The 13,065-nt window shown below is 34.3% G+C and overlaps 1 protein-coding gene and 1 non-coding gene across 4 annotated transcripts; one reads left to right on the forward strand and one right to left on the reverse strand.

The window, feature by feature from the left end:
• TRNAN-GUU lies at positions 1,783–1,856 on the forward strand. The gene has a single exon. It is a non-coding gene; the product is annotated as a tRNA-Asn (tRNA).
• LOC109718022 (ureide permease 2-like) lies at positions 2,823–12,433 on the reverse strand. 3 transcript variants are annotated; one of them, XM_020244005.1, is made up of 7 exons: positions 10,654–11,337; positions 9,586–9,724; positions 9,205–9,379; positions 8,691–8,823; positions 8,032–8,406; positions 7,154–7,319; positions 2,823–3,020 (listed from the first exon to the last, which is right to left on the reverse strand). In XM_020244005.1, exons 1-6 carry the CDS (start codon positions 10,888–10,890, stop codon positions 7,164–7,166), a joined length of 1,215 nt encoding a protein of 404 aa, XP_020099594.1. In that variant the 5' UTR covers positions 10,891–11,337; the 3' UTR covers positions 2,823–3,020; positions 7,154–7,163. The 3 variants fall into 3 exon arrangements, with proteins under 3 accessions (XP_020099594.1, XP_020099593.1, XP_020099592.1); XM_020244004.1 differs by lacking the exon at positions 2,823–3,020 and adding an exon at positions 12,325–12,433 and having other exon boundaries at positions 7,013–7,319; positions 10,654–10,917; XM_020244003.1 differs by lacking the exon at positions 2,823–3,020 and adding an exon at positions 12,150–12,277 and having other exon boundaries at positions 7,013–7,319; positions 10,654–10,917.

Consider the following 13,065-nt stretch of genomic DNA (forward strand, 5'->3'; position numbering starts at 1 on the left):
AACTTTTAACTAATTAGATTATAAATTTCAGATTAGCTACAAAAGTAGTAAATAAGAAAAGTAAGATGCACGATCAGGATGAAGCATTCACAAAACTTATTTGTTAGTTGGTAGGATGCGAATCGGTTTTGCACTTTTGATTATTATTTGAGTAGTTATTTATGTCTCAATTACATTTTGTGAGTAGAGGAATTTTTAATCTTTATAGATTATATTTTAATAAATGGTAGTTTACACAAGATCAACCAGGAAATTTGAGTCCCCTATTTTCCTTTTTCATGTTGTTGGAATTTTGTGTCATTGTTGATGAGAGGGAGTATTTCATCTTGTGTCGAAACCCAATTTTGAATATTTGAAAATCAAACCTAATGGCCAATTTCTTATATGTTAGGATTCGTCCATATTGGGACTTTTCTAAAATATTTCTAATCCATATGGGGTAAGAAATAAATATTTATAATTATCTGTTATATTTCTAGCCCACTTGGGATAAAGAATAAATCTAACAGATAAATCCTAATCTGTTTAAATAGTTGGAATATGATTAGAATTAATATCTCCCTTATGGCCTATAAATACATGAGATATTGACCACACACGTGATATAAAAAAAATAAGAATCATCTCTCCATAAAAATTCTCTCTTGTGTTCGCTCTAGGGCACCATCTGAAACCCTAGAGATTTGGGCGGTGTGCGGCGATCGACTCTAGTAGCTGGATTGCAACGAGTAAGAACAATGTGCAACAAATTGAGACAGGACGTTGGCGGATCAACGAGTTCGTAAAATAAGACGAGATTCGATTCTGATAATCGTAATACATTCCGCAACAAAAGAGGTATGTAAAAATCTATAAGATTTTTGCGATTGATTTTTGGGTATTTAATTAATTTTATCCAACATTATAGAATTTCACTACTTGTGGATAGTTTTCGTGGTTTATTGGCGAATTTGAAGTCTACTTTATATTTAACATGAAAAAGTACTGCGTCGAAAATGAAACGATTCTAATTTCAAAGTCGATGAACGTTGACAAGACTAATGAAAAAGCCGAACCGAAATCAACTTTCATAGTCAAAAACTCAAACCCTAACGACTCAACTCGAAGTGATCTAAAACTTTTGACACATTGAACTCGTACAAGAGCTACATAGACCCTAGACAACCAGAAAGCAATTTGAAGTCTACTTTATATTTAACAGGAAAAAGTACTGCATAGAAAATGGAACAATTCTAAATTTACGTAATCAAAGTCGATGAAAGTTGACAGGACTAACGCAAAAACCGAACTGCAATCAACTTTCATAGTCAAAAACTCAAACCCTAACAATTCAACCTGAAGCGATCTAAAACTTCAAATACACCGAACTCAAATAAGAGCTACGTAGACCCTAGACAACCAAAAAGCAAATAGACTGAATCAAATCGTCTAAGCTCAACATAATCCAAATGCAAACAACTTAAAACTCAAGATAACCAAATCTTGAACCAAATCGAGCTAAAACGACTAGAAAATTTTAGACAATCTAAATTCGAATGAAAAACCATGAACCCTAGACTCTAAACCCAAGTAACCTAAAACTCTAAGCAATGAAAATCCAATATGACCCGACCTAATCTGCTAGTGTGTCGCCTATTTTTATGACTTGAAACCAAATAATATGCTGAGCAAGCCTATGTTTATGACTCAAATTAAGATGGAATGCTTAAAAAATTAAAATAGGTGAATTAAACTTTTTCATAATTAAATTTTTATAAATTTTAATTTGCTAATAAAATATAAGTTGGAATAGCTCAGTTGGTTAGAGCGTGTGGCTGTTAACCACAAGGTCGGAGGTTCAAGCCCTCCTTCTAGCGTTTAAATTTTAAATTAATTTATAGAGAGTTTTAGTTTAAATTTTAATTTTTATTTTAATACAATTTATAGTGAGTTTTAATTTTGTTTTCACTACACATTTTATTGTGATGGTGTTTTTAATTCTGGTTCCTACATATTACTTTCCTGTTCTTATATTCTAGTTCCTATATTTTTTATTTTGTCTTAACTACTTTTATTCTCTTGTATGTGCACTTTTAATTTTGTTCCTTACCAATTTATTTATTCTTATAGCATATTTCATATTGGTTTTATTAGTGGTGTTTTTAAAATTTTTAATTTTTTAATTTTAATTTTAATTTTTATTTACTTCTAATTCTGCAAGCTTCTTAGATTTCACTCTACATTTAAAACTTAGCTTCTAATTTTGTTTCACTATTTTAACCTTTAAAGAAGTTTAATAGCATTACTTCTTTTTTTTTTTTGGGTTGTATGTGCAATTTTATTTTTGTATCTGAGCACTTTAAATTTATGTGTAATTATTTCACCTACAAACCACAGTTCCACCTAATTTTTACAGCTCACAAAGCTACAAAGAATACAAATTTCTCATAACTTTTAATCTAATCTCTTACATATTGATTTTTTCTATGTTCAACTTCTAGCAATGCAGTTCATGCTTGAATATTATCAACACATCTACGCAGACGCAAAATTTGAGCATTTGATTCAATTTATAACAAAATCGAAAATTAGAACACAATGAAACAGTTAAATTCAAAACTAGAGGTATCATTTACAGCAGAGAGTGTATCTTGTCTCCATCTCTTCTTTTCGACAAATAAATCTCCACAAGTTTTGTATACAATAAACAGATCAATGCTTTTGCAGACAAAGTATCTTTAAATGCGAACTAAGTAAGGGAAGAAGAAAAAGAGTAAAATGAGATTACAAAAAAAGAGAACAAAAAAGAGCGCTTTCGGATGCATCACTATATAAAAGGCAATGTTTCAAATTTAATATCCAATGATATGGATTCATCACAAAAGAAGCAACAGAATAATTTGCCAAATACAAAGAAGGAAAGGAGCCTAATTTGAAGGATTTCATGATTATATATTTCTTATTCATTCATGTATAAATCTCTATATATTAATAAAGTTTGATCCCTCACTGATGTGGAGAGGAATTCACCCATTTTAAATCTTCTTTATGGTATCAGAGCCTTTCCAAGAGAATATCACCTTCTTTATGGTATCGAGAGTCAAGATTTACTTGGTTTCATCACTGGAGAATCAAAGCCACCACATCACGAAGTACCTTCATCCGACGAAAGTAGCCAAATTCAAAATCCAGATTTCACAGCATGGACGCGCACAGATCGTCTAGTGAAAGCTTGGATCACCGGAACTCTCTCCGAAGAAGTCCTGGGACTTGTCGTTGGTGTGAAGACTTCAGCAGATGTATGGCAAGCTCTTGCAGATGCATTTTCTCAAAATTCGCAGGCTCGTGAATTTGAATTACTCTCAAAACTTCAATATATGAAGAAGGGTACGTCTTCCTTATCTGAATATTTACGAGAGTTTAAGTCGATTTGTGATCAATTAAATGCTATTGGCAAACCTGTCTCTGATCAAAGCAAGGTTTTTTGGCTCTTAAGTGGACTTGGACCACAGTATGAGTCTTTTGCCACGGCTATGTTAAAACCACTAGTACCATCTTACTCTGACTTAATTCCTTTGCTTCAAAGTCATGAATTAAGAAATAAAGGACACGAAAGTAACCCAACAAACCACTCCATGGCCTTCATAAGCCAAAGATATGGAGGTGGCATAGATTTGATAACAGCTATCAAGCAGAGGATATTCCACAAGCCTTAGCGGCAATGCAACTTGAAAGCGCTCAAGATGAGGAATGGTTTCCAGATACGGGAGCAACAGCGCACATGACAAAGGATGCAGGTAAACTTGTTAATTTGAAGCCATATAAAGGATCTGATTCAGTTATAGTTGCAAATGGGGATAAATTGAATATTTCTCATATTGGTGAAACTAGAATTACTAATGGAAAATCTAGTATACCATTAAGAGAGGTGCTATTAGTCCCAAATATACAACAAAATTTATTATCAGTTTCACAGCTTACTAATGATTATCCGTGCCAGTTTGAGTTTCGTAATGATGGTTTTGAAATTAAGGACTTGAAGACAAAGCAGGTCCTAGCATCGGGAAGTAAGCATGGAGGTCTTTATGTCTTTAATAAGCCGAAAGTTCAAGCCTTCTTTTCAAGACGTTTTTGAATAGCTGATGAGGATGTATGGCATAGACGATTCGGTCATCCACAAGCGAAGGTGCTGCGGTATCTTGTTTCAAACAATTTGATTTCGGTCAATAAAAAATCTAGTAGTTTATGTACGAGTTGTCAAATAAGCAAAAGTTCAAGACTTCCTTTTTATCCTTCAAATAATCGATCGACTCAGGCATTAAATAAAATACATTGTGATTTATGGGGACCGGCTCCAGTTTCTTCAGTGCAAGGTTTTAGATATTATGCTGTGTTTATTGATGATTTTTCTCGCTACTGTTGGTTTTATCCTCTTAAGAGAAAGCTGGATTTCTTTAGTTGTTTCGTTGCTTCTCAAAAAATGGTTGAGAAGCAGCTTGATAAAACAATAAAAATATTTCAATCAGATGGTGGTGGAGAATTTATCAAAAAGGAATTTCTTGATCATTTACTTGATAGAGGTATTGTACATCAGTTATCTTGTCCAGGAACGTCGGAACAGAATGGTGCTGCCGAACGCAAACACAGGCATGTGGTGGAACTCGGATTAGCTATGCTAAATCAAGCTAATGCGCCGAAACAATTTTGGGTTGATGCTTTTGCAACAGCAAATTTCTTAATTAATCGACTACCGTCTCCGGCATTGGGTATGAATTGTTCTTATACTGTTTTATTCAATAAACAACCCATTTATACTATTCTCAGAACCTTTGGATCTCGTTGTTATCCATATCTTAGACATTATGCTACAAATAAATTTGATAATAGATCATTGCCATGCATTTTTCTGGGATATAGTGAGAAACATAAAGGATATCGATGTTTGTATCGGCCAACAGGAAGAGTTTATATCTCTCGTCATGTTATTTTCGATGAAAATATTTTTCCATTCACTTTAACAACCGACGTCCCTAATACAATAGCAGTGCAAGATGAGCCATCTATTTTTCATGAATGGAAGCATCCTTGTGAAATAGAAAATACAATGAATCAACCTTCCTCAAATGACTCCGATAGAGCAAGGCTCTTTAATGAGTCCCCAATACAATCACATGATGATGTTTCTATTGCTTCCTTTACTCATGATCAAATGCATTCTACTGCCCAAGAGATTCATTCTGATTATGAAATGACTGCACCATTTGATCAAGGCACATTTACTATGCCTACATACAAGGACCCACTTCCACAAGAAAGTCAAGTATCACCATCTCATAGCATGGTAACTAGAAGTAAAGCTGGAGTTTTTAAACCAAATCCTAAATATGCTCATTTAACCATCACTTCCGCTATCCCTGTAGAACCCAAAACTATTAAAAGTGCCCTGAAACATGAAGGATGGAAGCTTGCTATGATAGAAGAAATGGATGCCTTAGCTGCTAACAACACTTGGGAACTCGTTCCTCGCACAACTGATATGAATGTGGTAGGTTGTCGATGGGTTTTCAAAACCAAGATTCGACCTGGCGGAGTTTTGAATCGTTTAAAAGCTCGACTCGTGACCAAAGGATACAGCCAAAAAGGAGTAGATTTTTTTGAGACATTTAGTCCTGTGATCAAGCCAGCTACTATTCGAATAATTCTTACTATTGCAACTATTAAGCAGTGGCCTATTCGTCAACTTGACGTTAAAAATGCATTTTTGCATGGGCATCTCCAAGCTCCGGTCTATATGGAGCAACCACCTGGATTTGTTGATTCTAATCGACCTAATTATGTTTGCAAGCTTCAACGAGCATTATATGGGCTCAAACAAGTGCCTAGGGCTTGGTTCGATCGCTTGAGCTCATTTCTTCTTGACTATGGATTTTCTTGCAGTGTTGCGGATTCATCTCTCTTTGTTTATAAAAATGGTGGTTGCACTATTATTCTTTTACTATATGTAGATGATATTATTCTAACTAGTGACACTCCATCTCTTTTGGATGATTTGATTATTACTCTTGAAAAATCTTTTTCTATGAAGGATTTGGGTCCGCTGCACTATTTTCTTGGCATTGAGGTACATCAAACTCCATATGGTTTATTTTTGTCTCAATCTAAATATGCTTATGATGTTCTTACTCGTGCTCACATGCAATCATGCAAGCCGGTTGCTACACCAATGACAACTAAACCATTTATGTCCAATGATGGTGACTCTCCATATCAAGATGTTACACAATATCGACAAATTGTTGGAGCATTGCAATATTTAACCATTACACGACCGGATCTTTCCTATGCCGTCAACACCGTTTGTCATTTTATGCATAAACCCGCGATCAAATACTTTCATATGGTGAAGCGCATCCTACGATATATAAGTGGTACTATTAACCTTGGCTTACGAATTTTTGCTAAAAGTGGGCTTAATCTTTATGCTTTTTCTGATGCTGATTGGGCGGGTTGTTCCACTACTCGTCGTTCAACCATGGGTTTCTGCACATTTTTGGGTTTCAATTGTATCTCATGGAGTGCAAAGAGACAACCAACAGTCTCTCGTTCTAGTGCGGAGGCAGAATATCGTGCAATGGCTTCTACTACTGCGGAACTTATTTGGATTTCCTTCATTCTTCGCGATATCGGTATACCTCAACCTCATCCTTATACGCTATTTTGTGACAATTTGGCAGCACTATATATGATGGTCAACCCGGTATTTCATGCTCGCACCAAACATATTGAAATCGATTATCATTTTGTTCGTGAGAAGGTGGCTCTTGGATCACTCATAACTCGGTTCGTTTCCTCTAAGCAACAATTGGCTGATATATGTACGAAGCCTTTACCCAAAAATATGTTTCATACTTTTCGTCACAAACTAGGACTGTGGTCCCACCCCCAGTCTAGTTTGAGGGGGAGTATAAAAGGCAATGTTTCAAATTTAATATCCAATGATATGGATTCATCACAAAAGAAGCAACAGAATAAATTGCCAAATACAAAGAAGGAAAGGAGCCTAATTTGAAGGATTTCATGATTGTATATTTCCTATTCATTCATGTATAAATCTCTATATATTAATAAAGTTTGATCCCTGACTGATGTGGAGAGGAATTCACCCATTTTAAATCTTCTTTACACTATTGCTTCCTATGCCCTGAAGAAGCCATTAGAACCGCCACCGCAGCGATGAACATAAAAATCATGCTCACGAGCAATGCGTACGTCCTTCTCGATGATTTCCGATACTCTCCAAAAAGGAGTATGCCCCAAAAAGTGCTTACTAGCGGCAATGCCTGCTCAAAAATTTAGAAAAAGAAAAGTATTGCGGGAAAAAGAATTAGAAACTATATGTTAAATTATATGAAACAACCGTTATTCTGTTTAAGATATCAGATAACAGTATTTTTATATTTTATCTTCAACACTTTCTTCATAAATCATTATACAAGTACCATGGATATAAGTAATCCTTGAGAAGCACCACCTATTGTAATTTTTCAAGAGAGAGAAAGAGACAAAGTGAGTTCCATGAATACGAGAAATTATTTTTGCCAATTCACAAATAAGAGAAATTATAGATTTCGATCGTGCGCGTATGCAACTGAAACCTTTTAGAAATTTGTAGACTACAATGGAAGGTCAGGAGTAAAGAAAAGAACGTTAAGAAGTATAGAACTTATCTGAACGATAGACCATTTTGATTCAACTATCTAGCCTCTTAAAATTTTGATTTTAGTACCCAACTTTTCAATTTGTTTGGTTGAAGTCATTTGACAGTTCGCTAATTACTTACTTTAATGAATTTATAGTTGTATAAATTACATAATATATACTAAGTAAACCTGTAAAAATAAACGACGCATTTAAATTCTAAAGTTAAAGGGTCATTAACTGACTCAAATCAAATAAGATAAAAGGATCGATAGCGAAATCAAAATTTTTAAAGGTTTGATAGTCAGACCAGAATAAGTTCTTTACATTTTTTACCAGAAAAGAATTACAAACCTGGACAGCATCAGCAGCAGCATATCCGGCAGCTTGTCCACCCATGAACTGAAATCCATTTCCGAACCCGCAGAGAAGCCCGGCAAGAAGAGCCCATTGCCTCCCTTTCCAATCTTTCAAATAAGCCGCGAACGACGATCGCGGCAGACCGAGCACGGGATTGTAAAGGAACCATATGTTTAGACCGATTCCGACAACAAAACACGAGATCGAGAAGTAGAAGAATGCGGTGTAGACCACCAAATGCGGCACACCTTTCTTCAGAGTGTGCCATTGATCATTGGTGGCTAGATTGAATGCAGGAGAGAAGAGGGAGAAGCATAGTCCAGAGAAAAATACTATTCCGAGGCCGAAGAATAAGTTGGAACCTAGCACCTGGGATATAGAAATGTACACTGAATTAGTCTGATATATCGCAACTTTTACAAATATAGTCTTATTGCACTTAGGGGCTGTTTAGCTGCACGTATTTGCAACTGCACTGTGAACAATAATAATGATGCTAAAATAGCGACTTTTCAGGATTTGAATTGTCCGAAATTTGAATCTCTGCCTAATTGAAACCAGGGTCAAAATTCAGAAACAAGTATATAAACTAATCTGACTTTTGTCAGAGAGAAGAGTTTGAATAAGACTAGCATGAATCATTTGCCTCAAACCTTAATTGACCGTCTATTCTCGAGCTGTATGAGGTATTCTGCTGTACCGGCTTTTGCGTTCTCCACACCAACAGTAGGGTCTGAAGTATTAGTAACTCCTTTCTCCATGTCCTTTGATACATCTGAATTTGCCCTGTAAAAATTTGTTCATTATAGTGGATGATAAAACATAGAATCCATTAAAGAAAGAGACATCTTCTTGGATACATTTCAAGATCTATCGACACTTAACATTCTTGATCTGAACTTCAACATATGCCCTTAAAAACTCTACCAATATGAAAAACGTATCTTAACTAGAGACCCGCTCGCTTAAACAATATTGCGACACGAAAAGTTGTCACTAGAGACCCGCTCATTTCTCCATCTTTCTTGATCTTAAACAAATGAAACATTTTCTCATTGCGCTTCCCATAAACCCCAAATGGAGCCTAAGTAATCTTTCTTGATCTTACATTAAGCATGGGAAAAAAATGAAAATAGAAAAAAAAAAAAAAAAAAAAAAAAAAAGCACCGAGTTGTTTTCGTGTAGTTAGTTGAGGAACCACTCAGTTTCTTTTCATTATCAGCTGCGTTGGAGGAGTGGACGGCGGAGCCGAGACATACTGCTACTAGAAAGCACCCTACTCCCGGGAAAAGAATCTCAGCTCTATTAATGCGGTCGTCGAGAAAGTAATTCAAGGTTGTGCCTGGAAATCTCAAACAAGGCAGATAAATTTAAGGTACATGCTCTTTTTCTGTACAGCATAAATTTGAAGTAAAGAGAGATTATGGTATGGAAGATACCAGAAAGTTCCGAATCGACTTGAAGGAATAAATAGGTTATTGAAAGCCGTAAATTTGATACTGAGAACAACACCGAAGATTAGAACTGGAAAAAGAAAGAACTATGTACCTATAACGACAGTGATACTTGAACTGATGATCTCCGTTACCGAAAGGCCGACAAAAGCCCAAGCATACTGAGTGGCAAGATTTCCGAGGCTGAGAACAACACCACCTGCCATTGCAAATAATATTGAAGGCCAATTGTCCTTCATTAAGAAGCATCCATCATTAGTTAATAAAACATAAACTGGTTCATCTATTATATTCGTCACGAGTAGTGACATTGAACAAAATAAAGTCGAATAATAGGAATATAGCTATCTCTCAGGTCGAAGCGTTTTATCAGGAAAACTAGGAGTATACAGGTCACTCTGAATTCTAAGAATAAGAACTATTTATTTGCACAAAGAAATACAGGCGTAAGATAATCTTATTATGCTTGTACGTGAAATGTGAAGAAAAAACCAATCATGATTTCAAGAAGCACATTACCTGCATCGAACTGCGCTAACAATTTTTCAAGTAAATCTTGAATTCTCACACTTAATCAATTGGTGCTAAAGAGTGGAACAGAAACATTATCTTACTTTGTAGATCATTACGCGTCAACGAGGAAACAAGAATTAATTATCGATTAGAGCTCATTTTGTTTTACAGCATCATCAGATCAATAAGTAAAAGAAAGAAAAGTCCCAAAGGAGAAAATTACTCCAAGGATAAGCTCAACTACATAAACATCTTATTCCAGAAACCGAATTTTATTGGTATCCCCTTTTGAGAAGTTATATTCATCTTTGTATGTATTGCGGAAAACTTGATTTAATCGACTTGGTTTAGGAAAACATACACCTTTATGAACTAAAATCACTAAAACTGCGCTTCAAAGATGTATAAAAGCATCTCTAAAATTCTCGACATGCCGTAATATGTTCAATAATCGCCCCTAAAATGTGCTTGTAATTTAGACAGATATCAATTCATACTTTTAGAAAAGTATGTGCAATACTTCAAACTATTAAGGGGTAAATCTTGTTCTCGAAATTTCGTAAGCTTCTGCAGATCTGCGCAGACCAGAAACAACACCAACATAAATGAATCCAAAATTGAAGCCTAAAATGAGGAACAAAACACTGACCTGAGTAAGCTGGGTGAGGAAATTCGGCATATCCGGCTTGCTGTCTCCAATTTGACCGAAAGTTAAAGCAATAAAAACTGCTGCCAACAGATTTGTGATGGAATAATCGAGATAAGTGTGCTGAGGCAGACGGCCGCGGCGCTCCAGGAGTGTGAGGACAGCAGGCCAAGTGCCCAAGAAGAAGAGAGCAGCCAGCATTAGAGCAATTGCTCCTCCTTTGTCTTCCACCACATACATCTTTCAAGGACTAATTTGGTAACAAAACTGGGAAAGAAAATTGAAGTACATGGTAAGTGATGCAGAACAGATCTGAACCAACACTAACCACCGATTTAGTTCATCATTTTTAATTTAGATTAGATTAGTTGAGCGTATCTTTCAGTCAGTTAAATGAGAATTTTTAGTTATTCTCTTATTTGATTTTATTTGCATTTACTTTTAGATTTTTATTATTTGGTTAATCTTTAGATAAAGCTGTTTTAGTTGGTCATATAGAATAAGATCAAATTCGAAATTAGTTATGTATATCAAAGACTAAAGATAGCATAAATAAAATGCAGATGATCTTAATAAATTAATAAAGATAAAGATGATTCGGAGCTTTCGCGCATCAGCAACTTTTTTTTCTTTCGGGAATACATCGCCTTAGAGTGAGTCCAGTCTCAAAGTGAGTTCACTCCTGATTATTTTTCCTATTTTATCTTTTTCTACTTTTTTTAAATTTTCTATTTTCTTTAATTTTTTTTAATTTCAAAAAAATTTAAAAAATATTTCAAATATTTTTTTAAAATTCAAAAAAAATAAAATTATAAATCATATTTTGGAGCCCCTCTAAAACATAAGACTCTATACCTGTCCTACAACAATAAGTGCCTTTGATAAGAAGCTCAAATTGTTATGAAAAATAATAATGATAATACTGGGAACAAAAGAGTAACCAACATTAAACTATGAATTGGCACCTCCTTTATCTTCCATTAATATCTATCTATTTGAGGACTATTTTTCAAAAACTAAAATGCTCAAAAAAAAAAAAGAAAAGAGTCTATGGTAAGTATGTTGGATAAGAAGCTCAAATTGGAAATAATAATAATTATAAGAAGAAGAAGAAGAAGAAGAAAAGAGAACCCAATATTAGCAATATTAGAACTATAAATTGTCTCCAAAAAGGAATTAGGTATGTGGTAAGGGTATTGGATGAGAAGCAAAAATTGGAAAAAAAAGAAAAGAAAAAGGTGAGTAATAACTAGGGAGATAAGATTGATGAGGATATGGTGTGTAATCTGAAAAAGAAGCATTTATACCATCAGAGCAGATGAGGATTTTTAATACAGCAACTAAATCAAACCCAATTTTGGGAATTAAACTGGGAAATAAGTAATGATTAAAAGTTTCAATCTAAAATCTGATTGTAAAGAACACAGTGAACTTCAGAATGATCAGTAATTAACTATGCATACAACAGAGAAAAGTAAACAGGAGAAAAGAGGAATTACCTTGTGCAAGGAAATAAACCAACAACAATGACAAAGATGAATCATAGAGATATATATAAAAACTGGAAAGAAAATTGACATAAAGAAGTCCACTAATGATTCTTTATGATTCTTTTTTTTTTTTTTTTCCTCTCTTAAAAAAAAACAAATCTTCTTCCTCCAATAGAACAGTTACCTAAGAGGAAAAGAGAACCCCAGCTGGGCCCAGAGAAAGAAGATGTCAATGTTAGCAAATTAAACAAAGTTGGCAACTATTTCATGATAAATGAGACACCCATTCTGAAAAGGGCAAACTTCGAATACCACTCCTGTAGTTTCATACTTTCTTACTTTAGTATTCTATAGTTTAAAGTGTATTAATTTAGTACCTTGTGATTTTATTTTCTGTTTTCGCCAGCTCCTCTGTTAACATTTCATTAAATTATATACAAAAAATTTCAGATACCCCACCTAAGTTTATCGAATATTCACTTTAGTACCTTTTAGTTTTAACTTTGTCACCGATTTAACGAAAAAAAATTAGTGGAAGGAATAATAAAAATAAAATGAAATCACGGAGTACTAAACTGATACACTTTAAACTATAGAGTACCAACGTGAGAAAGTGCAAAACCGCATGGATAGTATTTGAAGTTTTCAAGTACAAACCTTTTCTATTAGTATTGGAAGAAGAATAAAAAAGGAAAAATTATAAAAATGTATTGGGACACCCTCACATTTTAATAGTTTTGAAATAGACCCTCCACCTTTTGTGTTTTTCTTCTGGGTAAACTTTAATTTGGTATAGTTTATTTTTACTTTGTCATACTATAGTTTAAAAAATTATACCTAACCATTCTGTGATATCATTTTTGTTTCAGTAATAAAAGTTGCCATCAAATAGGATAGCAAGGTGAATTTTTTAAAAAACTACAGA

The sequence above is a fragment of the Ananas comosus genome, linkage group 12, assembly GCF_001540865.1.
Source record: "Ananas comosus cultivar F153 linkage group 12, ASM154086v1, whole genome shotgun sequence".
NCBI lineage: Eukaryota > Viridiplantae > Streptophyta > Magnoliopsida > Poales > Bromeliaceae > Ananas > Ananas comosus.